Source organism: Bubalus kerabau, chromosome 6 (assembly GCF_029407905.1).
Source record: "Bubalus kerabau isolate K-KA32 ecotype Philippines breed swamp buffalo chromosome 6, PCC_UOA_SB_1v2, whole genome shotgun sequence".
Lineage (NCBI taxonomy): Eukaryota > Metazoa > Chordata > Mammalia > Artiodactyla > Bovidae > Bubalus > Bubalus kerabau.
This window is the reverse complement of record NC_073629.1, coordinates 27,030,924-27,057,416: the sequence shown is the minus strand read 5'-3', so window position 1 is coordinate 27,057,416 and position 26,493 is coordinate 27,030,924. Positions and strand designations below refer to the sequence as shown.

Here is a 26,493-nt window from a genome sequence, read left to right as displayed (position 1 = left end):
CCCGACGGCTCTGGGCCCGCCTCGCACCAATCCCGGGGCTACTCAGACGACTCCAATCACCGTCAGAAAGGGGCGGCCGTCGCCGCTGCGAGCCCCGCCGCCCTCCAGAGTGACACCACCAGCATCCAATAAGCTTTGGAAATTCCACATCGTCGCCGGTCCTCTCCGGAGAGGGGCGGTATTAAGCAAAGGGCCGGGGGCGGGGCGGCCTCAGGGCTTGGGCCTCGGAAGAGAAAAAGGGTAAGACTGTGAGTGAGCGGCATAGTATAGCCAGCGTCACCATTTTACGCCGACTGTCTCCCTCTCTATGGCTCTGGCGACCAGAGAGGTCAGAGGACAACTTAGAAAGCTGCGCTGATGTGCCACGGGGAAGGCTTTCTTTGCGCCCTCGGATTGGTCCCACGAACCCACCCTGGGGCCTCCCATTGGTGGCTGGCGCTGTCAGTTGTCCCAAGCTCGGCCCAGGGTTTGTCGAAGGGCAGTTGAAGGGCGTTTTCTTGGTTCCCGAGTCCTCAGAAGCGGCCAATGGCGTTTTATCCTTGGCTCTACTGTGAACCTGCGAGTTCCCCTCTGGGCGTCCCAGCTTATTTTAATTCAGGAGTCCTTGAGGCCATGCGTGCGGGTTACCGGAGCTTCTGGAAGCGGCTCGCTGGGTCCTGGCATTTTCCGGGCCAGGCTGGTTCTCAGGACCCATCAGGGAGACTGTTGGACCAAGGTCTAGCTTTGCCTTCGTGTGGCACTCGCCGGGAAGCTCGAATCCCGGTTCCCTGGGGCTTGAGAAGCTGTTGTTTCGTCCGTCGGGACTAGAGGTGCCGATGACTAAGGAGTTGTATGTCAACCAGAGTTCTACAGTTTTGTGTAAGAGAAAGAGGGCAAGTTTGTCTCGCTGTGGATTTTTTTTTTTTTTTAAATCAGAGAGGGCCCGTGACTGGTCACAATGGTATAGTGGAAGATGTCAAAGAAGGATAAGTCCTCTGTGGGCTCACAGAGTAGTGGTAAGATGAACACGTAGGACATCCTTTACTTCAGTTTCTCTGTCTTCGTTCTTAGAAGGAGTCTCCTGATTTGGCTGTATGGGGAATTTGGCATCTAGGACCTGTACTTCCACAATTCCAGAAATGGTAACACTCTGGCTCCTTATGCTCCATTTGTTCCTGTTATCTTAAGACCGACTAGGATGCCTGATTATCTCACTGCTTGCTTTGTTCATGACTTTCCCTACTTGATTTGGACCCAATGGACAACTGTCTCAATGATGTCTTCATTATCCATTTCATGCTATAGGCACAGTGCCTGGAGCCTAAGCTTTAAAAAATATGGAATCTGAAACAAACGAACAGAAATTTGACTTTGAAATATGAAAAGAAAACTATAAAATGAAAGTCGAAATGTTCAGCCATTTCCAAAATATGTCACTGAGTCATATGCTACATTTATATGTGAATTACATAGAATTTCCAAAAGTAAGCACATCTAGGAAGGTCTTAAAATAGTCCTTACCTGGTTTTCTTCAGTTTCTTGTCCTTCTCCATACCTACGGATTCAGATTCTGCTTTCTTCACTCCAGTATGCTGGAGTAAGTCACAGAAACTGTGCAGACTTGGGTTTGCCGTTTATTCTTATTCTGAACTTCACCTCAACTCTCTCTGATGTCTGGAGATGCTTTACTTCATCTCTTATTCATGCTCTATCATGTTTCCCATGGTGGATGTTCCAAGCTTCTCTTGTTTAAGAAGTGCTTTTGAATGTACCTGTATATTATCTCCTTTAACCTCAACTATATGAGGCAAGTCTCAAATTTGGTGGCAAGCCCAAGGTAGAACAAATGAGACTTGAACGCGTGTCTTATGATGCAGTGTTTAAGAGTCTAGCACAATCACCTGTAGCCTTTTCTTTCCCAGCTTCTTAAGAATTGAATCTCATATAAACTCAGCAGGTATCTGCCTTTAATTGAGTAAGAAAAGCAAGTCACTCACTCTTTGCTAAAAATCTGTGATTCGTCACAGCTCCTCTCAGACTTCTGACTTCTCTTTTTCTGTTCCAAGGTTAACCCCATAAGACTTTTGCTCTTTATTCCAACCTTCTTGCCTTCTCAATACATTGCTGTCCCTACATTTTCAATCAGTCCTTAACTAACACATTCTTCTACGAAATTCTCCCTTGACTAGGCTGCCTTTCAACTTACTTACCTTTGTGACCCTCACCATTACATTTCTCAGAAGACTAGTCCCGCTTTATGCTTTCACCCATTTTTTCCCTCTCCCTATTGAGACTTTGCTCTTGTGGATCACAAATGACCAGTCACTGCCTTTTTCTCACTCAAGTCTCTTTAGTATTCACCATTGTTATGTACTTTTTCATCCTTAAAACTTGTTTCCCTTTTGCCTTTTGAAATATTCTACTCTCCTGGCCTTCTGATTTCTTGGACAGCTTCTCACATTCTCTTTCGTCACTGGTTCTGCTTGCTCCACTTTATCCCTTACCTTTATTTCTTATGCAGATGATCCTCAGATTCACACTTTCAGTACTAACCTCTCTCTTGCGCTTTGGTCATAGCCATTTATTATAAACCTGTGCCCAAATGTGGCCCCATCACCTTAGGCCCCACATATTTTAAACTTCAGTGAACTTCTTTGTTCACTAAACTGTGTTCTCTGAATTTTTCTGTTTTATTCTCTCAAGGATATCATTCTCTTGCCTCCAGCATTAAACTTTATAGTGCTCTTGGCTTCCTTTTTCTTTTTCCATATCCAAGCAGGTACCAATTTCTTTCCATCCCTACAGCCAACACCTTACTGTGGAGAACTTTCAGATGATAAGGACTTACTTCGAGGATTAGAATAGTTTCTGAATTATTCCTGGCTTCTGTTTTTTTTCTCTACACAGTTTTTCCAAATTAATTGTAAAAATATGGCACAAATCAGCATTTCTAAAAGCTTCAGTAGCTCCCAGGCTCCCTCTATAGGATGAAATCTGGATTCCTTAATAGATTCATGCAACTGGCTTTTTAGTTGGACTTAAATATTGCCAAGCACATTTCTTAGTCTTATCCAATTTTCTCTTCAGAATTCTTCCACCTTTATTATTTAAACATACTCTTCACACTACTTTCTTGAAACTTGCCCTTTTGTTTCAGCACTCCAGATTTGAGCTCCAATGGCTATTTTAATGGAGAAGGAAATGGCAACCCACTCCAGTATTCTTGCCTGGAGAATCCCATGGACAGAGGAGCCTGTGGGCTACAGTCCATGGGGTCGCAGAGTTGGACATGACTTAGTGACTAAAGAGAGAGAGATTTTTAAACAAATTTATTAAAGTATAGTTGATTTACAGTATTGCATACAACATAGTGATTCAGTTATATAGACATTGTTTTTCATGTTCTTTTTTCATTCTGACTTACCACAGGATATTGAATATAGTTCCCTGTGCTATACAGTAGAGCCTTGTGGTTTGTATGTTCTATATATAATAGCTTGTGTCTGCTAATGCTAAACTTCCAAGCCATCTCTTCCCTCACTCACCCTCCTCCTTGGTAACCACAAATCTATTCTCCATGTCTGTGAGCCTGTTTCTATCTCATAGGTAAATTCATTTGTGTCCTGTTTTAGATTCCATATATAAGTGATATCACATGGTATTTGTCTTTGCATTTCTGATTTACTTCACTTAGTATGCTAACCTCTAGTTCTATCTATGTTGCCGGAAATGGCATCATTTCATTCTTTTTTATGGCCGAGTAGTATTCCATTGTAATATGTACCAGATCTTTCTCATTGTTCATCTGTCAGTGGACATTTAGGTTGTTTCCATGTCTTGGCTGTTGTGAATAGTGCTACTGCAAATATAAAGGTGCATTTATCTTTTTGAATTACAGTGTTGTCTGGATATATATCCAGAGTTGGGATTACTGGGTCAGATGGCAACTTGCGTATACTTTTAATTTTTCAGTTGTGCTACATTCTGGTATTAAGTGTTTTTAATTTATTATGTATATATATGTATATATGTGTGTATACACACATACACGTATTTTTTGTCTCTTTGTTAAGATGAAAAACCCTTGGCAACCAAGTCCGTGCCTACATAGTAGGCGTCTAATAAAGACTTTTTATTGATGAGGCAAGTGAATGATCCCAAAGTAGAATAGGAATACTTGCAACCAAGAGTTTTGTGGATCATACAGACCACAAGTGATATGGGATAAGATTATGGGAGAGAATTATTTAAGGAGTCTCCTTTCTTAGGATTAGTTAGTGTTTTAGTCCATGTTCACATACTACTTCATCTTTTCGGGGACCCTGGGAAGCAAATAGTTACAGGGAAGTACAAAAGTCTTGGGATCAGAGGAATAGGACTGAGGAAAGGGCCAGGTCTGTTAAAGTGTCTAAGGAGTTTCACTGCACTCCTGTGGCTTAGCGGGTAAAGAATACGCCTGCAATGCAGGAGACACAAGGGACAAGGATTCAGTCCCTGAGTCAGGAAGGTCTCCTGGAGGAGGAAATGGGTACTCAGTCCAGTATCCTTGCCTGGAAAATCCCATGGACAGAGGAACCTGGCAGGCTACAGTCCACAGGGTCACAAGAGGCAGACACGACTGAGTGATTAAGCCACTAAACCTCTAGCCCAAGATAGGGAAAGTACCAAAGGCAAGAAGGCCAGGAACAGAGGATGACCCATCAGGAAATCAGGCACATCTGGATTGGACAGTTTGCCTTGTTAGCACCACCAGACATGGGGTGAATGTACAGAAGTGAACCAGAGAGCTATGTCAGGCTTCCCTTTCACCATTATCCCTGTTTCTGTCATTCACCATCCTTCCTCCTTTGAAAAGCAAGGAGAATCCTTTCTTCTAAGATCTGTGCTTTAAAGCCCAGTCTCATCTACTTCCTCCTCTGTCTTCATCCTTTCTTTTCTGATGGGTCTTTCTTCCAACTCATACCCATGTTTAAGTCTCTTCTACCTTACAACCTGTCTTTAGCTCTTGATTTCACTTTCCCTCTTAAAAAGAATAGTCTACATTTGCTTCTGTAATCCTCCTCACATTTTACTCCTGAACATAGTATAATCTGGCTTTTGTTCTCGCCATCCCTTGAAATTGCTTTTGCCACAGTCCCTGATAACTTCCCCCTTGCTCTGTCCAGTGGATACGTTTCAGTTATCATCTAACAGAATTTGTTATAGCTTTTGACATTGACAGTTTCCTCTTGAAACTTTCTCCTCCTTGGTTTCTCTAACACTATGCTTGATTTTTCTTCCTCTTTCAGCCCTTCTAACCACTACTTTTCTTCTCCTTGCAGTGCACTATTTTTTGCACCTGCTTTTAAACACTGCTATTTCCTAGGGTCTTTTAGCAAAACTTTTTTATTTTTTTAAAAGAGAGCTCCCTTGGTTGTTGTGGGGCTTGGAGGTGATATAGATAAAGCACCAGCCCATTTTATAAAGGGGCTCTTTTTGCTGATACCATTCTTGTCTGTATCATAGCTCTGAATCCACTCCTTCCCTGCTTTTCCTGCTTTAGTTCAAATTCCTATCATATTTTTTTTGGATCACTGAGTAGTGTCTCTATTTCCAGTTCATTCACCATAATCCTGTAAGAGATCTTTTTTTTTTTTTCCCCTGCAGTTTGATCATAATCTTCACTGACTATTTAATACCTTCATTTATTCATCAAATATGACTTAAGCACCTGGAATATGTTTTCCCCAAATATCTTCATGGCTTGCTCCCCACTAGAATAATAATTTCCATGAAGAGAGGGATTCCTGACTGTGCCAGGATATAGTTTATTGTGTGGAATAAGCTAAAATTGTATTCTCATGCAAATTATCTTCTAATAGGAAAAGGAGTACATTAAGGCTGTATATTGTCACCCTGCTTATTTAACTTATACGCAGAGTACATCATGAGAAACGCTGGGCTGGAAGAAGCACAAGCTGAAATCAAGACTGCCAGGAGAAATACCAATAACCTCAGATATGCAGATGACACCACCCTTATGGCAGAAAGTGAAGAGGAACTCAAAAGCCTCTTGATGAAAGTGAAAGAGGAGAGTGAAAAAGTTTGCTTAAAGCTCAACATTCAGAAAACGAAGATCATGGCATCTGGTCCCATCACTTCATGGGAAATAGATGGGGAAACAGTGTCAGACTTTATTTTTTTGGGCTCCAAAATCACTGCAGATGGTGATTGCAGCCATGAAATTAAAAGACACTTACTCCTTGGAAGGAAAGTTATGACCAACCTAGATAGCATATTCAAAATTAGAGACATTACTTTGCCAACAAAGGTCCGTCTACTCAAAGCTATGGTTTTTCCAGTGGTCATGTATGGATGTGAGAGTTGGACTGTGAAGAAAGCTGAGCCCTGAAGTATGGATGCTTTTGAACTGTGGTGTTGGAGAAGACTCTTGAGAGTCCTTTGGACTGTAAGGAGATCCAACCAGTCCATCCTAAAGGAGATCAGTCCTGTTCAGGGTGTTCATTGGAAGGACTGATGCTGAAGCTGAAACTCCAGTACTTTGGCTACCTCATGAGAAGAGTTGACTCATTGGAAAAGACTCTGATGCTGGGAGGGATTGGGGGCAGGAGGAGAAGGGGATGGCAGAGGATGAGATGGCTGGATGGCATCACCGACTTGATGGACATGAGTTTGGGTAAATTCTGGGAGTTGGTGATGGACAGGAGGCCTGGCGTGCTGCGATTCATGGGGTCGCAAAGAGTCGGACACGACTGAGTGACTGAACTAAACTGAACTGAAGGCTTGACTTCCTCTGCCAGTCTAACTAACCTCATTTCTTGCACTGCTTCACCCTCATCCTAGCATGCACCCTGAGCTTCAGCCTCTTGTATAGTTGTACAAACTTATTGCTCTGCATAGGACACCCTGCCCATTCTCTTGTCTAGTTAATTCCTATCTATTCTTCAAAGCTCAGTTTTCAGATATCAGCTTCTCTAGAAATCCTTCTTTCAGCAAGCCTTTATTAGGTGTTCCTCTTTGTGCTTCCCATGGTACTGTGATGACCTTTTTAACATTCTCATTTCAATTTTATACTTGTTTCTTTCTCACTACACCCCACTCCTCCCACACTAAGAACAAGGTATAATGTTTTATTTCTGCATTCCTAACACTGGGCAAGTCTCAAACATAGTATGCTTTAATAAATGTACTATGCGTGCATTTAATGGCCAAGATTCATGTTTAGTTTCTAAGGAACTGATCATAATGGTAGGACAGATGACTGGAGAAATTTCTTGTTTATTGTAGTAGATTGCTTCTGCTGTTCAGATTTATTTTCCCCCCAGAGTCTGAGTCTTTAGTGCCATCTAGTGGAAGTAGCTGCAATGAAAAGCTATCAGTTCAGTTCAGTTGCTCAGTCACGTCCCACTCTTTGCGACCCCATGGACTGCAACACGCCAGGCTTCCCTGGCCATCACCAACTCCTGGAGCTTGCTCAAACTCATGTCCATTGAGTCAGTGATGGCATCCAACCATCTCATCCTCTGTCGTCCCCTTCTCCTCCCAACTTCAATCTCATTCCCGCATCAGGGTCTTTTCTAGTGAGTCAGTTCTTCACATCAGGTGGCCAAAGTATGGGAGTTTCAGCATCAGCATCAGTCCTTCTAATGAATATTCAGGCCTGATTTCCTTTAGGATGGACTGTTCGATCTCCGTGCAGTCCGAGGGACTCTCAAGCATCTTCTCCAATACCACAGTTCAAAAGCATCAATTCTTTGGCGCTCAGCTTTCTTTATAGTCCAACTCTAACATCCATACATGAGTACCGGAAAAACCATAGCTTTGACTAGATGGACCTTTGTTGGCAAAGTAATGTCTTTGCTTTTTAATATGCTGTCTAGGTTGGTCATAACTTTTCTTCCAAGGAGTAAGCGTCTTTTAATTTCATGGCTGCAGTCACCATCTGCAGTGATTTTGGAGCCCAAAAAAATAAAGTCTTTCACTGTTTCTATTGTTCCCCCATCTATTTTCCATGAATTGATGAGACCGGCAGAGAAGGCAATGGCACCCCACTCCGGTACTCTTGCCTGGAAAATCCCATGGATGGAGGAGCCTGGTAGGCTGCAGTCCATGGGGTAGCTAAGAGTAGGACACGACTGAGCGACTTCACTTTCCCTTTTCACTTTCATGCATTGCAGAAGGAAATGGCAACCACTCCAGTGTTCTTGCCTGGAGAATCCCAGGGATGGGGGAGCCTGGTGGCCTGCCGTCTATGGGGTTGCACAGAGTCGGACATGACTGAAATGACTTAGCAGCAACAGTAGATGGGACTGGATGCCATGATCTTCATTTTCTGAATGATGAGTTTTATGCCAACTTTTTCACTCTCCTCTTTCACTCTCATCAAGAGACTCTTTAGTTCTTCTTCGCTTTCTGCCATAAAGGTGGCATATCTGCATATCTGAGGTTATTGATATTTCTCCCGGCAATCTTGATTCCAGCTTGTGCTTCTTCTAGCCCAGCGTTTCGCATGATGTACTCTGCATATAAGTTAAATAAGCAGAGTGACCATATACAGCTTTGACGTACTCCTTTCCCAATTTGGAACCATCTGTTGTTCCATGTTTGGTTCTAACTGTTGCTTCTTGACCTGCATACAGATTTCTCAGGAGGCAGGTTAGGTGGTCTGGTATTCCCATCTGTTTCAGAATTTTACAGTTTGTTGTGATCTACACAGTCAAAGGCTTTGGTATCGTCAATAAAGCAGAAGTATATGTTTTTCTGAAACTCTCTTGCTTTTTCGATGATCCAACGGGTGTTAGCAATTTGATTTCTAGTTCCTCTGCCTTTTCTAAATCCAGCTTGAACGTCTGGAAGTTCACGTTTCACATACTGTTGAAGCCTGGCTTGGAGAATTTTGAGCATTATTTGGCTAGCGTGTGAGATGAGTGCAATTGTGTGGTAGTTTGAGCATTCTTTGGCATTGCCTTTCTTTGAGATTGGAATGAAAACTGACCTTTTCCAGTCCTGTGGCCACTGTTGAGTTTTCCAAATTTGCTGGCATATTGAGTGCAGCACTTTCACAGCACCATCTTTCAGGATTTGAAATAGCTCATCTGGAATTACATCACCTCCACTAGCTTTGTTCGTAGTGATGTTTCCTAAGGCCCACTTCACTTTGCATTCCAGGATGTCTGGCTCTAGGTGAGTGATCACACCATCGTGGTTATCTGGGTCATGAAGATCTTTTTGTATAGTTCTTCTGTGTATTTTTGCCACTTCTGCTTAGTATCTTCTGCTTCTGTTAGGTCCATACCATTTCTGTCCTTTATTGTGCTCATCTTTACATGAAATATTCCCTTGGTATCTCCTAATTTTCTTGAAGAGATCTCTAGTCTTTCCTATTCTATTGTTTTCCTCTGTTTCTTTGCCTTGATCACTGAGGAAGGCTTTCTTATCTCTCCTTGCTATTCTTTGGAACTCTGCATTCAAATGGGTATATCTTTCCTTTTCTTCTTTGCCTTTCACTTCTCTTCTTTTCTCAGCTATTTGTAAGGCCTCCTCAGACAACCATGTTGCCTTTTTGCATTTCTTTTTCTTGGGGATGGTTTGATCACTGCCTCCTATACAGTGTCACGGACCTCCATCCATGGTTCATCACGCTCTCTATCTATCAGATCCAGTCCCTTGAATCTGTTTCTCACTTGCACTGTATAATCGTAAGGGATTTGATTTAGGTCATACCTGAATGGTCTGGTGGTTTTCCCTGCTTTATTCAATTTAAGTGAATTTGGCAATAAGGAGTTGATGATCTGAGCCACAGTCAGCTCCCAGTCTTGTTTTTGCTGACTGTATCGAGCTTCTTCATCTTTGGCTACAAAGAATATAATCAGTCTGATTTCAGTGTTGACCATCTGGTGATGTCCATGTATAGAGTCTTCTCTTGTGTTGTTGGAAAAGGGTGTTTGCTATGACCAGTGCATTTTCTTGGCAAAACTCTGTTAGCCTTGCCGTGCTTCATTTTGTACTCCAAGGCCAAATTTGCCTGTTATTCAAGGTATCTCTTGACTTCGTAGTTTTGCATTCCAGTCCCCTATAATGAAAAGGACATCTTTTTTGGATGTCAGTTCTAGAAGGTCTTGTAGGTCTTCATAGAACTGTTCAGCTTCTTCAGCATTACTCATCGGGGCATAGACTTGGATTATTGTGATATTGAATGGTTTGCCTTGGAAACGAACAGAGATCATTCTGTCATTTTTGAGATTGCATCCAGGTACTGCATTTTGGACTCTTCTGTTGACTATGAGGGCAACTGCATTTCTTCTAAGGGATCCTGCCCACAGTAGTAGATATAATGGTCATCTGAGTTAAATTCACCCTTTCCAGTCCATTTTAGTTTGCTAATTCCTAAAATGTCGATATTCACTGTTGCCATCTCCTGTTTGACCACTTCCAATTTGCCTTGATTCATGGACCTAACATTCCAGGTTCCTATGCAATATTGCTCTTTGCAGCATTGGATTTTACTTCTATCACCAGTCACGTCCACAACTGGGTGCTGTTTTTCCTTTGGCTCTGTCTCTTCATTCTTTCTGGAGTTATTTCTCCACTGATCTCCAGTAGCATATTGGGCACCTACCCACCTGGGGAGTTCATGTTTCAGTGTCTTTTTGCCTTTTCATGTTGTTCATGGGGTTCTCAAGGCAAGAATACTGAAGTGGTTTGCCATTCCCTTCTCCAGTGGACCACATTTTGTTAGAACTCTCCACCATAACCCATCCGTCTTGGGTGGCCCTACATGGCATGCTCATAGTTTCACTGAGTTAGACAAGGCTGTGGTCCACGTGATCAATTTGGTTAGTTTTCTGTGATTGTGGTTTTCAGTCTGTCTGCCCTCTGATGGAAAAGGATAAGAGGCTTATGGAAGCTTCCTGATGGGAGAGACTGGCTGAGGGGGAAACTGGGTCTTGTTCTGATGGGTGGGGCCATGCTCAGTAACTCTTTAGTCCAAGTTTCTGTAGATGGGTGGGGGCATGTTCTCTCCCTGTTGTTTCACCTGAGACCAAACTGTGGTGGAGGTGATGAAGATCACGGCGACCTCCTTCAGAAGGCCCGCCGTGCAGTGCATGCACTGCTGCACGCGGTGCTCCAGCCCTGCAGCTGGCCACCACCAACCCACGCCTCTGCCGGAGACTCCTGGGCACTCACAGGCCAGTCTGGGTCACTTGTGGGGTCATCGCTCCTTTCTCCTGGCTTGTGGTGCGCACAAGGTTTGGTTTGTGCCTTCCAAGAGTACAAAAAGTTATACTATGTAAAACTTGGAGAGTGCATGCTGTTCTATTCTGTTTATTTTGAACAGAGACATAGAAGGGAGAACTTGGTTGGGTTGCGTTATTGGTGCTTTTATTTCTGTCTATAAATTCACTATACCCTGAGGTGATTCTAATTGTGAGATGTAACAAGTATAAATATTCCTTTATAAGGGATGTTTTGTGATAAATGGGAAACTCTTCAACTTTGAGGTGTATGATGCAATGGCTAGAATGATCTGAGCTTTGACGCTCTACTTGTGTGACTGCTTTTAGGTCAGAGTGGAACTAAGACTTAAGTTCCATTATTATTAATACTTAACTGCCTAACTTTTCAGAAAAAAATTTTTTCTGTTGTATAATTCAAGATCTTCTAGTTCTTCTCACCTGACTCCTAATTGTCTGATCAAATTACTTGCCATGACCCCAAACATTCTGTAGTTGTATCAGGAAGCTGCACCTAATTGTTACTGGTTTGGTATAAATATAAGCTATTCTTAGACTGTTTGTAGATTAAGGCACACACCATTCATCTCTCTGTGTAAATTCCTTTCAGTTCAGTTCAGTTTAGTTCAGTCACGTCTGACTCTTTGTGACCCCATGAATCGCAGCACGCATCTCATCCTCTGTCATCCCCTTTTCCTCCTGCCCCCAATCCCTCCCAGCATCAGAGTCTTTTCCAATGAGTCAGCTCTTTGCATGAGGTGGCCAAAGAACTGGAGTTTCAGCTTTAGCATCACTGCTTCTAAAGAACACCCAGGGCTGATCTCCTTTAAAATGGACTGGCTGGATCTCCTTGCAGTCTAAGGGACTCTCAAGAGTCTTCTCCAACACCACAGTTCAAAAGCATCAATTCTTCGGCACTCAGCTTTCTTCACAGTCCAACTCTCACATCCATACATGACCACTGGAAAAACCATAGCCTTGACTAGACGGACCTTTGTTGGCAATGTAATGTCTCTGCTTTTGAATATGCTATCTACGTTGGTCATAACTTTCCTTCCAAGGAGTAAGTGTCTTTTAATTTCATGGCTGCAGTCACCATCTGCAGTGATTTTGGAGCCCCCCAAAATGAAGTCTGACACTGTTTCCACTGTTTCCCCATCTATTTCCCATGAAGTGATGGGACCAGATGCCATGATCTTCATTTTCTGAATGTTGAGCTTTAAGCCAACTTTTTCACTCTCCTCTTTCACTTTCATCAAGAGGCTTTTGAGTTCCTCTTCACTTTCTGCCATAAGGGTGGTGTCATCTGCATATCTGAGGTTATTGATATTTCTCCCGGCAGTCTTGATTCCAGCTTGTGCTTCTTCCAGCCCAGCGTTTCTCATGATGTACTCTGCATATAAGTTAAATAAGCAGGGTGCCAATATACAGCCTTGACATACTCCTTTTCCTATTTGGAACCAGTCTGTTGTTCCATGTCCAGTTCTAACTAAATTCCTTTGCTTTACTTTAAAGCTCATTAACCTTTTAAAAAGCATCTGATACAGTATATTAAACATGTTAATGTGGATAAATGCTTTGTGATCATGTCTTTCACATAAATTTATCTTCTAAATAAATATATATACAGTTAAATTAGTAATAATATAAAGAAAATGGCACATTTAGAGATTGGATGCTGTGCTGCATATGGTGATGATTCTTGTCATTCAGATTAGAGCAGCAGTTGTGGAGAGCTTATTCTGTTATATTAGAGAATGGATCATGAAAGTCTTGCTTTGCACTCTTTATAATGTTGCTTTATAATTTAAAATATGCTATTTTTTCCTCTTAGGATTCTTTTGTATTTTATATTTAATGAACATGCTAACTTCCAAGATTAACATGAAAATTTTTAATTAGAGGAGACCCTTTGTTTGGAATATGTTTGCCCTAGATATCTTCATAGTTTATGGCTTATTCCCTATCAAAATGGTAAGTCTTTGACGGCAAGGACTGTTGTCTGTCAAATTCTATGTATATCCACAGTGTCTAGATGCATGCCTAGCCCATATTTGGAGCCCAATAATTATTTATTGAATGGATGTATGAGAAAATTGAGGCATGGCTAGGTAAAGACATTGGTCTAAGGTCACACAAGAAGTTACTGGCAGAACTGGGTAGGAATCCATGTTTTCTGACTCCTACTCTATTCAGTGATTCAGTACAACACCTTGTCTCTAATCAGTACTGGGTCCCCTGCCCTGGGCCCTTTGCTTTGAAAGAACCGGCTATGGTGGCCCTTCTCCAGTCACATCCTGTCCCAGGGGCCAAGAAATTCTAAGAGTACATCTCCCTACTACTCTACCCACTCTGCCTCCCCAAACGCCCCATGACACACACACATTCCAGCGAAATTCTTACTACCAGGGACCCTTGAAATTCCCTGACAAATAACCGGAAGCCTACTTTCAGGGCCTCTGCTAGCTCTTCTTTGATTGTAGACAGGATTAGTGTGCCCACACCTAAACCTTCTGAGTAGTCAGAGGACAGCTATTATAGGTGATGAAGCTTGATAAAGTTTGTTGAGATATCCATACACGTGTGTGCTGCTGCTGCTAAGTCGCTTCAGTCGTGTCTGACTCTGAGCGACCCCATAGACAGCAGCCCACCAGGCTCCCCCGTCCCTGGGATTCTTCAGGCGAGAATACTGGAGTGGGTTGCCATTTCTTTCTCCAGTGCATGAAAGTGAAAAGTGAAAGTGAAGTCACTCAATCGTGTCTGACTCCTAGCAACCCCATGGACTGCAGCCTACCAGGCTCCTCCATCCATGGGATTTTCCAGGCAAGAGTACTGGAGTCGGGTGCCATCGCCTTCTCCATACACTTGTGTGACTCCCCTCTATAGGGTGGAAGGAGAAAAACAGATCCTGGACTGGATGCCTGTTTGTCCTCTTGCTTATGGTCCCTCAACGTTAGGGACAGTCCTGCTTACATAATAAATCTGGTTCTCCTCACATATTAAATGTCATTTAAAGGAACACTTAGTGAATATCTGTATTAGACCAGACCTTGTGGTTGGCATTTTCAAATGTGTTTTCTCATTTATGTGTTAACCTAAGAAGACTCAGAAGTGACTTGCTTAAGGACCCACAGCTGATAAGATGCGAAGCTAAATGCATTCTCAGGAGGTGTATCCTCAGAAAGTGTTAAGTATTCTACACTTACCAAAACATACACACATATAAAAGTACATATATATAATGCAATTGTATATATAACTATATCTGTCTTTTATATATTATATGTTATATAAAAATGTGTAAATATTATATATATCCATGTGTATGTATATATCTGTGGGGTAGATGTTTGTGTTACATATGTACATGTGTATATAGATCTTTGTACTGATAAAATAATGTTTTATTAAAAACACATGAACAATTTAAAAGAGTGTGAGTAAATAGTAAATCTCCAGTGCCAGGCCTTGAGTCGGAGACAACCAAACATTCTGTAGTTGTTGTAGTCGTTTTTTGTTGTTAAAGATGCTCATATGTTTTAAAACTTTCCACCAGTGATTTTGAACTTTTTTTTATCGGGATGACTTTAAATATAAATTGTGTACAAGTGGAGAGAAAAGTATAACACATCCCCAAGTATCCATTAATCAGCTTCACCAGTTCACAGCGTTCTGTCACTCTTGTGTATTCTTAAGGTACTTATCTGGAGAAGCAAAAAGTGAGGGATTTCAAAAAAACATCTGCTTCATTGACTTTGCTAAAGCCTTTGACTGTGTGGACCACAACAAACTATGGAAAACTCTTAAAGAAATGGGAATACCAGACCACTTTATCTGCCTCCTGAGAAACCTGTATGCAGGTCATGAACCAACAGTTAGAACTGGACATGGAACAACAGACTGGTTCAAAATTAGGAAATGAGTACATTAGGGCTGTATATTGTCACCCTGCTTATTTAACTTGTATGCAGAGTACATCATGTGAAATGCCAGGCTGGATGAATCAATCACAAGCTGGAATCAAGATTGCTGGGAGAAATATCAACAACCTCAGATATGCAGATGATACCACTCTAATGGCAGAAAGTGAAGAAGAATTAAAGAGCCTCTTGATGAGGTTGAGAAGAGGAGAGTGAAAAAACTGACTTAGAACTCAACATTCAAAAAACTAACACCATGGCACCTGGTTCCATCACTGAGAGAGATTTATTTTTCTTTTCAGGGCTCCAAAATCACTGCAGACAGTGACAGCAGCCATGAAATAAAAAACGCTCGTTCCTTGTAAGAAAATGTATGACAAACCTAGACAGCATATTAAAAAGCCAAGATATCACTTTGTCAACAAAGGTCCATATAGTCAAAAGTATGATTTTTCCAGTAGTCATGTACGGATGTCCGAGTTGGACTGTAAGGAAAGCTGAGTGCTGAAGGATTGATGTTTTTGAACTGCGGTGTTGGAGAAGACTCTTGAGAGTAAGGAGATCAAACCAATTGATCCTAAAGGAAATCAACCCTGAATACTCACTGGAAGGACTGATGCTAAAGCTGAAGCTCCAGTACTTTGGCCACCTGATTCGAAGAGTGAACTCATTGGAAAAGACCCTGATGCTGAATGAGGTGGTTGGATGGCATCACTGACTCAATGGACATGAGTTTGAGCAAGCTCTGGGAGATAGTGAAGAACAGGAAAGCCTGGTGTATTACATTTCATGGGACACGATTTAGTGACTGAACAACAACAACTTATTTAAAAAAGTTTAGATGTAAAGGTGGAAATTTTTGACTTTTTGTGTAAATTTTTTATTTTTAAAAAGGCCATAAATTTTAAATATTTATTTTTACATTTCTTCCTTTATTTCAAAGAGGACTCAGATGAGAGACACTTAATAATGTTTTTATAACAATAAATACAACTTACTTGATATGTATGCATTCTGCTTTATGTCATACTCTTTTCTTTGCTGGATTCTGTGAGACTGCAATTTTACTTTGTTATAATTGGTCTACTTTCTGCTTTTTTTCATCTCCCTTCATTTTGAAGTGCTGTTGAAAGTGATAAGCAAATAAATGCGTTTTTTTTTAATCATTTCTGTGAGTGATAGAACTTGAAAGTGATGAATATGTAAAGGCAGACTCTGATTTAACATAGCGGCTTTTCTAGTTCAAATGACAGCTAACTTTTCTGAGCTAAAGTGCACCCACATCTTGGTAACAGCATTTAGAGCATGAGTAGATTATAACATTTCATGGCATGCAGAGACGTCTATACATTATTTCCAGGAATGTTGCTAGGAAATATAAATAAATAATGTTTCTAGTTGCAAGGAATATAAACAATCCCCACCGACTGAGGCAAAGCCTAGTTATTTATTTCTATAATGACAGGAAGCTATTTTTTTCTCAAGTACTTATTTTCTAGGTAGCATTTAAATCTGCTCTGCATTTTAATTCATTCTTCATTTTTTTTGTACAATGTACAGGACCTGAAAGCTTTTCCTCCTGTTATTAATGAGGAATACACCTAATATTAACGAGGTGTTTTCAGGAACCTCTGGTGTGATAAATACCTTCTGTCTTCAGTGTTCCGTGCCTCTCTTTTAGACAGAATTCCATCAAGAAGAAAATCTTCAGAGTGATACCACCTGGAGGGCTGGACTGGGGAGGGGCCTTGCAGGGAAGATGCTCCTGAATATCTGTGTGAGAAGAGCTGAGAGCCAGCAGGCTGGGTAGAAAGAAGATTCAAAGGCTTTTTTGGAAGCTGCATTTGCAGAGCAGAACACTTTTTCCTCATTTATGTATCCAGTGTGGCTTGGTGCTGCTGCTACTCCAGACTTACATTGTCCAGTGTGGGAACCACTAGCCGTTAAGTGGTCTTTGAGCACTTGAAATGTGGTTAATACAAATTAGAAATGGTGTAAATGGAACATGAATGCAGGTTTTCAAAATATTTATTATGGAAAAATGCAAACTGTCTCAGTTTATCTTGATTGCATGTTAAAATGATACACATTTTAAATACAGACTTTTTAAGAGTAACTTTAGATTTACAGCAACATTGAGCAAAAAATACAGAGTTTTTATATATGCATTTCCTGCCCCTGCCCCAGCCAAGTACACACAGCCTCCCTTACCATCAATATCCTGCACTAGAGAATTACGTTTGTTATTACTTGTAAACCATCACTGATACAAATTATCACTCAAAGTCTGTATTTTACATTAGGGTTCACTCTTGGTTTTGTTCATTCTATAGATTTGGACAAATTTATAATGACATATGTCCACCATTATAGTATCATACAGGAGAGTTTCACCGTGCTGCATTTATTTATCTCTTCTCCCCACACCCGTGGCAGCCTCTGATCTTTTTACTGTCTACGGTCTTGCCCTTTTCCATACAGCATGTAGTCTTTTCAGATTGTGTCCTTTCACTTAATAATATGCATTTAAGAATTTTCCATGTCTTCATGGCTTGATAGTTCATTTCTTTTTAGCACTGAGTAGCATTCCAGTGTATGAATATACTGCAGTTTGCGTGTCTAAAAGTGACAATATTTTAATTACAATCTATTAAATAAAACCCTTTGTTAAATTTATTTTCAGTTGTTTCTTTTTTACTTTTTAAATGTGGCTTCTAAAAAAACTACATAGACTGTTTAATTACATTTCTGCTGGATAGAACTACTTTATATCTTGGTAAAACAGTGTTACTGGTAGAGTTAATCTTTAATACAATCTTCTTATTCAAACACCTGTGAAAGTTTTGCTGCCTCTGACAAAGAAGATTCTTCTCTAGTACTTGCCTGGGTTCAGTCCCTCTGTTGCCCTCAAGCTCCTTGGGATTGCCATGTTCCTCCCCCAGCCCCTCCCAACAGAGCCTTATGTTATTTAATTAATTTCATCAAAGACCAGATGATAAATGACTAGGTCTTTTACTACCATACTAGGTTCTCTGGGGCATATGAGTATGGGGTCTGTGGCCAAGTGGCTTAAAATAAAAAGCATTTTCTTAGAAGAACTGAAATAAAACATTATGAGTTGGTCAGTACCATCTTCCTAGACTCCACATATATTCGCAGGGCAGCAGGGTAGACGCAGACATGAACAGACTTGTGGGCGTGGTGGGAGAGGAGAGGGTGGGGTGATGAGCAGAACTGAAGCACACACACTGCCTTATGCAGAACAAACAGAATTTGCTGTATGACGCGGCAAGTTCAAACCTGGTGTGCTGTGACTGCCTAGAGAGGTGAGGTGGGGTGAGGAGGGAAGGGACATATGCATACCTGTGGCTGGTTCATGTTGATATATGGCAGAAATCAACACAATGTTATAAATTAAAAATAAATTTAAACATTAAGAGTTAGCTTTTTTTGTTTGAACTCTTAGAATTTATATGTGATTCATATAATGTTTCTAAAAACTAATTGAAATAGGAGGTCATAATCTAATTCATTCCTCTTTTATGTTCTCAGTGATAGTGACATTGCCTGTAAGTGGGCCAGAATTGGTTCTTGGAGTATGACAAAAATCTTACTCTTTAATGTATAATAGATATGCTGAGTTGTTTCAGTTGTGTCTTTGCAACCCAGTGGACTGTAGTCCGCCAGGCTCCTGTGTCCATGGAATTCTCCAGGCAAGAATACTGGAGTGGGTTGCCATGTCCTCCTGCAGGGGATCTTCCCAACTCAGGGATCTAATCCAGGTCTCCCACATTGCAGGTGTATTCTTTACTGCTGAGCCACCAGGGAAGCCCCACATGGGCCCCTTACTGAACCATAATTTCTTGTAACATTTTTCTCCTCGGTCTTTCTCATATGTTGCTTCTTCTGCCTGGACATACCATCTGCAGCCCCTCCCCTTCCTTCATACACAGCTTTTGCCTGGATAACTCCCATAAGTCTTTTAAGGTTTAACTTCCTCCAGGAAGTCCTCCCTGACCACCCAGTCCCACTCAAGCCTAGATTGTGATCACAATCCTTTATTGTGATTGTCCTTACTATTGCCCTTGCCATATATTATTATACGTGTACATTAAACTTACCTGTCTTCATTGCACTGGGAGTTCTTATAAGGGCAAGAATTATGACATTTTATTCATCTTTTTGTCCTCTTTGGTTATTATGGGGCCTCACACAGTATTTATTAAATAAAGCAACAATTTTTCTATGAGATATTTGTTTTATATAATTCCATTTAAAAGGAAAAAGAAACAAAAAATAAAGCCTTAATGTTTTATTTAGCTTGTAAAGCTTTACTGCTGGTAACAGTATAATTTCAGATTGACATTTATAAATATTAAGTATAGCTCCCAGGTGCCTGTTATTACCCTTGTAAAACTCTTTGTGAAATGTACCTGACAATCCCAGGAGAAACAGATTGGCTGTTCCTCTTAGCTGGGGGTTGGGGGTGGGTTGGGGAAATACCAAGATAGGAAGCAAGGGTATTGTTTATCAGAAGTTTGGAGGTTGGTGAGAGGTATAGATTCATGAATGATAGTAATCATTTTTCCTTACATTTGTATCATTTTTTATAGTTTACACTTATTCTTCACCAAAGTCCTGTGAAGTAGATATTATCAACTCCATTTTAAGGATGCTGCTGATAAAAGCCAGAATATGTTATGAAGGTAAGAGAGTCTTTTGTTGTTGTTGTATTCTAGACTTTAGGTATTTCCCCCAAATCTGAGGTCCACCAGTTTTATATCTGTAGCACCTTACCAAATTCTGCACTTTTCTTTTGTATAATATTGTGTAGGAACAACTCAGGATGCAGCTTCACTCTTCAGCAGCAGGAGCTACTCTCTAATGAATGATGTACTCCACAGTGACAATTTCTCAAGTGCATGAGTTTAAGTCAGGTCAGTTGCTTTTCTAATATATCAAATCTTTTTATATGTAATCCTATATATTTACCCAAGATTAAGGCTATGATTGCAGCTGTGTGGACAAAGACTGGAAGGGCATGCACAAACATGGTAATCATTAGGGTGGTGGATTTAGAAATAATTTTTTCTCTATATAAGTTAAAAATCGTATATAATTTTTAGAGTAAGTACATACCCAAGTTTTTTGAAAATTAATTAAGGAAAGCTAATAGTCATCCACTTTGAATCTTATTAGATACTTAGCTAATTTATCTCAGTCTCTGTCTTTTTACCTCCCATCAAGAAATTTCCCACCCTCTCGTCTCAGTAGCATGATAGTACTCTGTCAGATTCAGAGTCATTGGCTCAAACCACAGCATCATGCCACATTGATCTATAAAGATTTGTTTCTCTATTTTATGACCTTGTCATTCCTCTTGAGAATCAGGCCTAATGAATTCTTGCTTTTCCCCTCCTGAAGCAAATTACTTTCTTCCAAAGAGGTCAATCTTGAATTTCTGCTATGCCTCAAAGGGGCATGGATCAAAAATTAAAATGAAACTGGGAGCAGGAAAATTAGTTTAGAGGCTGGGTAATTGTTCACTTGAGAGAAGATGCTGAATTAGGAACCATAAGAATGAAGAGGAAGTAGATGGATTATAGAAGCATTTTGACAGACCGATTAATTAGGATGTGTTAGGGATCAAAGAAGACTCTCAGACCTCTAGCTTGGATGACTTATGTAGATACTACAACTCACAAAAATGAGTTTGTTTTGGATATGTTTAAAATGAGATAACTTTGGATGGAGGTGCCCAGTCAGTGTTTGGAAACGTGTCTGTGTCAGGAGAAGGAGATGAAAATTGGAGATAAAAATTTGAGAATTATCAGATTTCTTTTTTTGGTAACTACCAAAAATGCATGTGATCTTTCAGTTAAAGTGACCCTCTTCCTTTGGTTCAAATTACCATCTGCTCCATAATATATATTTGAGACATTTTTACTATTTTCATACTGTTAATGAAAGAATTCTGGACCATCATTTGCCCAGGGAGCAAATGAGTACCTGAAACAGAGAGGAAGGTCAAAGGGAAAGAATTGATCATTTGGTGAACTCAGAAACTGTCTGTGCTCTGCATATAACAGACTGTGAGTGGTCTTCAAATGACAAAAGAGAATTTTCATGGCCCTTTCTGGCAGTGTAACTCCGGAGGATTATTTTGGTTTTGTTTTTGTTTTGAATCACAGCTTGGGTCCTAATGTGAATCTGAGCAGAGACCTATAGGCCTCTTCTTTCCACCTGGTAGAGAACTGGCTCAGTTGGCACACCCATGTGAAAGCTCTTAAACAAAATTGGTCATGCTTTGTGCTGCCATTTCAACTGACCAATGGTTCAATGACATGTATATGTATATGTATATGTATATGTGTAAATAAGGCTGAGTGCCAAAGGATTGATGCTTTTGAACTGGAGAAGACTCTTGAGAGTCCCTCTGACAGCACGGAGATCCAGCCAATCTTAAAGGAAATCAATCAACCCTGAATATTCATTGGAAGGACTGATGCTGAAGCTGAAGCTCCAATACTTTGGCCACCTTATGCAGAGACAGCTCATTGGAAAAGACCCTGATGCTGGGAAAGATTGAGGGCAAGAGGAGAAGGGGACGACAGAGGATGAGATGGTTGGATGGCATCAGCAACTCAATGGACATGAGTTTGAGCAAACTCCGGGAGATAGTGAAGGACAGGGAAGCCTGGTGTGCCACAGTCCATTGGGTCACAAAGAGTTGGGCACGACTTAGTGACTGAACAGCAACAACATATGTACTGGAGGGTTGCCGGACCTCCTTTACAATAGCTGGTAGATAGGTTTTCTTAACTGAGCAGGACACATCTCTGGAGGGCCCTGGAAGCCCTTGACGGGAGAATAACCTAGTACAAGCTCCTGAGCTTTGGGGGGCACCCTTTCTAACAAGGCCATTTCTTCAGTTGGGATCTTCCCTAGCATCATAGTTCCCTGCTCTTTCTTTTCCTGCAAATACGTAGAGCATTAATGTATAGAAGAGTCACTCTCTACTGTAATGAGAATGGGTGACTACTCTCTACTTGAACGCTTGGCCTGATGAGTCTGGTGCAGCTCTACCCAGCTTAAGCATTCCATCCAAATGAGCTCAGAGGATTGCTCCGCTCTTTCGTATTTGCTTGGAAGTTTTTTTCCCCAAATAAGCTTTATTTTTTTAATTTGAAAATTAAAACACATTTTAAAGGTTACTTTCAATTTACAGTTATTACAAAATATTGGCTATATTCCTCATGTTGTACAATATATCCTTGAGCCTATCTTACACCCAGTTATTTGCGCCTCCCACTTCCCCACACCTATATTGCCCCTCCCCACCTCCCCTCTGGTGCCCACCAGTACCCACTGGTTTGTTCACTGTATCTCTACTGCTTTTTTGTTATATCCACTATTTTGTTATTTTTTTAGATTCTGTATATAAGTGATATATAATTATACAGTCTTTCCGTCTTTGTCTTTCTCCAGCTTATTTCTCTTAGCATAATGTCCTCTAAGTCCATCCATGTTGCTACAAATGGCAAACTTTTATCCTTTTTTATGGCTGAGTAGCATTCTGTTGTGTATATGTGTATGTATATATATATATACATATATATACACATACATATACACACATATCACATCCTCTTTATCCATTCATCTGTTGATGAACACTTAGATTGCACCTATATCTTGGTTATTATAAATAATGCTGCTATGAACGTTGTGGTGCATGTGTCTTTTCGAATTAGTGTTTTTGGTTTTTTTTGGGTACATGCCCAAGAGTGGAATTGCTAGATCATATGGTATTTCTATTTGTCATTTTTTTGTGAAACTTCTTACTGTTTTCCACAGTGGCTACACCAGTTTACATTCCCACCAACAGTGTACTAAGGGTCCCGGTTCCCTTTTCTCCACATCCTCATCAACATTTGTTATTTGTGTTCTTTTTGCTGATAGCCGTTTTGACAGGTGTGAGGTAATAGTTCACTGTAGTTTTAACTTGCAGTTCCCTCATGGTTAGTGATGTTGAGCATCTTCACATGTGGTTGAGGGTCATGTGCATTTCCTCTTTAGAAAAATGTCTATTTAGTTCTTCTGACCATTTTTTTAAATTGAAATGTAGTTGATTTACAATGTTGTGTTGGTTTTTGCTGTACAGAAAAGCGATTCAGTTATACATATATACATATTCTTTTTCATATTTTCCATTATGATTTATTACAGGATATTGAATATAGTACCTTGTTGTCTATTGTATAGGTAGTAGTTTGTATCTGCTAATCCCAAGCTCCTAATTTACCCCTCTCCCTTCTCCCCTTTGGTCGCCTTAACTTTGCTTGCTATGCCTGTGAGTCTGTTTTTGTTTCAGTAACTAAGTCCACTTGTGTCACATTTTAGATTCCAGGTGTAAGTGATCTCCTATGGCGTTCGTCTTCCCCTTTCTGATTTCACTTAATATGATAATCTCTAGTCTGTCCCCCTTGCTGCAAATTCTTCTGCCCGTTTTTTAATCGGGTTGTTTGTTTTTCTTGATGTTGAGTTGTTGGATATCCATCCCATATTGGTCATATCACTTGTAAATATTTTCTCCCGTTCAGTGGGTTGTCTTCATTTTTGTCGATGGTTTCCTTTGATGTGCAAAAGGGTTTTAGTTTAATTACGTACCATTTATTTATTTTTGCTTTTGTTTCCTTTAGCAAAGTGAAAAGTGAAGTCGCTCAGGCCTGTCAGACTCTTTGTGACCCCATGAACTGTAGCCTATCAGGCTCCTCCGTCCATGGAATTTTCCAGGCAAGAGTACTGGAGTGGGTTGCCATTTCCTTCTCCAGGGGATCTTCTGGACCCAGGGAGCTTCCCAACCCGAAAAGATCTTGCTGTGATTTATGTCAAAAAGTGTTCTGCCTCTGTTTTCCTCTAGGAATTTTATAACATCTGGTCTTACACTCAGGTCTTTAATTTGAGTTTATTTTTATATATGGTGTCAGATACATCCTCTTTTATATTTACATTATATAGCACTAGGGTTAGTGTCCCTTTTGCATGATTTTGACCAACACACAGATGTTTTACTCTACAAGGACTGCAAAAAGGATTTTAGTGAGAAGGACAGAAAAAAGAAAAAAAGCTGTTTTCTCTTTTGAGAGCCCCAGGACAAAAAAGATTGTAATCTACCGCTAGCCCAAAGACAGCCTTAGTACTTGGCAATTTAGTTTAGTCACATGGAGCCAAAACTGCTCCTATCACTCAGTTCTACTTGTTTGAAGATTGGATCCACACTGGTTTTATTTTTCATCTTTTCATGCTCTCTGGTCTTTTGTGACATTTAAAATAGTAACCTGTGGTTTGAGAAGGCCATTAGTCAATTCAGTTCCTATAACAGCATCCACCTGCTGAGCCATTGTGCTCTAGTCTTCAAGTGTCCTCTGACCTGGTTTGAAGCAGTAGCTATTTGGACAAGGCTTTCTCTTGTGTCCCAACTGTTCAAATATTAAATATCTATTCTTGGTCAAATAAGGGGAAAACAGCTAAGTTGGTCATATCTTTTCCTGTTATGGTTGCTTTGACATTCATTTGCCCTTTCCAACACATATTTAATACTTAATAATAACTAATTTTATTAATTATTTCTTATATGTTAGTGTTATGGGCTGAATTGTGTTCTCCTGAATTCCTCTGTTGAGGTCCTACCCCGCAGTACCTCAGAATGTGACTGTATTTGGAGATAGGGCCTTTACAGACGTGATTAAGGTTAAGTGGGATAATATGGGTGGACCCTAATCCAGTTTGCAGGTGTCCTTATAAGAAGAGGAGCAGACATCAGAGATGTGTGTCCACAGACAAGAGGCCGTGTAAGGATGCACTGAAGAGGTGGCCACCTGCAAGCCAAGGAGAGGGGCCTTAAGATGGCCCAAACCCACTGACTCGGATCTTGGATTTCTAGCACCCACAGCTAAAAGAAAGTACATTTACTTTCTTGAGCCACTCACAGCCATCTCCAGGGAATAGCTGGGTAAATGTATTTACAAATAACTGTTCTTTTTTCCTTTCCTTTATATACTGGTTGACATTGTAGGCCTCAAACGTTATCAAAAGTTTAGAAACAGATATAAATATACATATAAGAACATGCAATAGAGTAAAATATTATAAAAATTCAGTGGGGGTAAGGATGAATTAATGAGTAGTTTTGGAGAATCACTTGAAAAAACAATAGTTAACTCCCTTACCTCACAGATTATACTAAAAATTAGCTTCAGATGAAATAAAGATTTAAATGTTAAACATGGAATATTAAAATATAAAGATGATCATTTTTATATCATCTAGGGGTACTGAAGGCATGTAAGCATAAGTACTAAAAGAAGAAACAAAAATGGAAAAACTGCTAGATTTGATTATATATAAGCAGTATGTTTGGTCCTGGCAGAGTGGACAGGACCATCTGTGTTTCCATGCTCAACATTTGCGAACTCAAGGAAGTATTTATAACAATTAAACCTATTCTTCAGGTATTTTTGAGGCCCAACAACACAGGACACATAAACCGGTCTCAAGAGACATTTTGGATCATCTGGTAAAGACTGCACCTCAGCAGGTTACAGCCATCTTCTGAAGTCTTAGAGATCGTCCCCAAGGGACTTTTGGGAGCACATCAAGGTGAAGTTAGGGTGAGTTAGGAGGAGGCTTGAAATTTCACTGCCAGCCCCTTTGTGAATTAGGGAAGGGCTGTGGTGGAAAATGCCCAAGTGTACTTGAGGAAGCACTGAATCTCTTCCAGGGAGAGGGTCCATCTTCCTTACGATGGCTGCAGATCTTCATGAGCAGTGAAGCTGAAAGCTCCAATGAGTCCTCATAGTTTACTACATATAATAACATGATAGCCAATATTTATATAACATATACAGGCAGATTCTTTACCAGCTGAGCCACAAGGGAAGCCCAAGAATACTGGAGTCGGTAGCCTATTGCTTCCCCAGCAGATCTTCCTGACCCAGGAATTGAACTGGGGTCTCCTGCATTGCAGCCAGATTCTTTACCAACTGAGCTATCAGGGAAGCCCCTCACACACACAGTATTACACTTTTTATAGCACTTTTACAAATGCCCATGCTTTTTCAGAAATAGTATGGTTGTGATGAGAGATTTGAGTTTGAATGCTTTTTCAATCTGTTGTCTGTATAATCTTTGGTAAGTTACTTAACCTCTCAGGACCTGTTTTCTCCTCTGAAAAAAGGTGACGGCGCTTGGGTCAAGGTGATACCCATCTTATAAGGACTGAAGAGACAAGTACCTAGTATGATGTTTGAGACATAAGAGGCACTCCATTTCTTTCCTTCTCTAAAGATTGTAATTTG

The 26,493-nt window shown here is 40.5% G+C and overlaps 1 protein-coding gene and 1 long non-coding RNA gene across 3 annotated transcripts in view; one reads left to right on the top strand and one right to left on the bottom strand.

Annotated features, from left to right (window-relative positions):
- TRIM45 (tripartite motif containing 45) overlaps window positions 1-270 on the bottom strand; it is a 10,076-nt gene extending 9,806 nt beyond the window's left edge. The window contains exon 1 of one of the 2 annotated variants that reach the window (XM_055584614.1): window positions 61-270. In XM_055584614.1, the coding sequence (XP_055440589.1) occupies window positions 61-150 (90 nt within the window). In that variant the 5' untranslated portion in view covers window positions 151-270. Of the gene's footprint in view, window positions 1-27 lie in introns of both variants that reach the window. The other variant, XM_055584616.1, reaches the window with a different exon arrangement.
- LOC129654876 (uncharacterized) lies at window positions 236-26,493 on the top strand. Its single transcript, XR_008715638.1, has 6 exons — window positions 236-858; window positions 19,747-19,839; window positions 19,968-20,070; window positions 23,836-25,148; window positions 25,648-25,806; window positions 26,373-26,493. It is a non-coding gene; the product is annotated as an uncharacterized LOC129654876 (long non-coding RNA).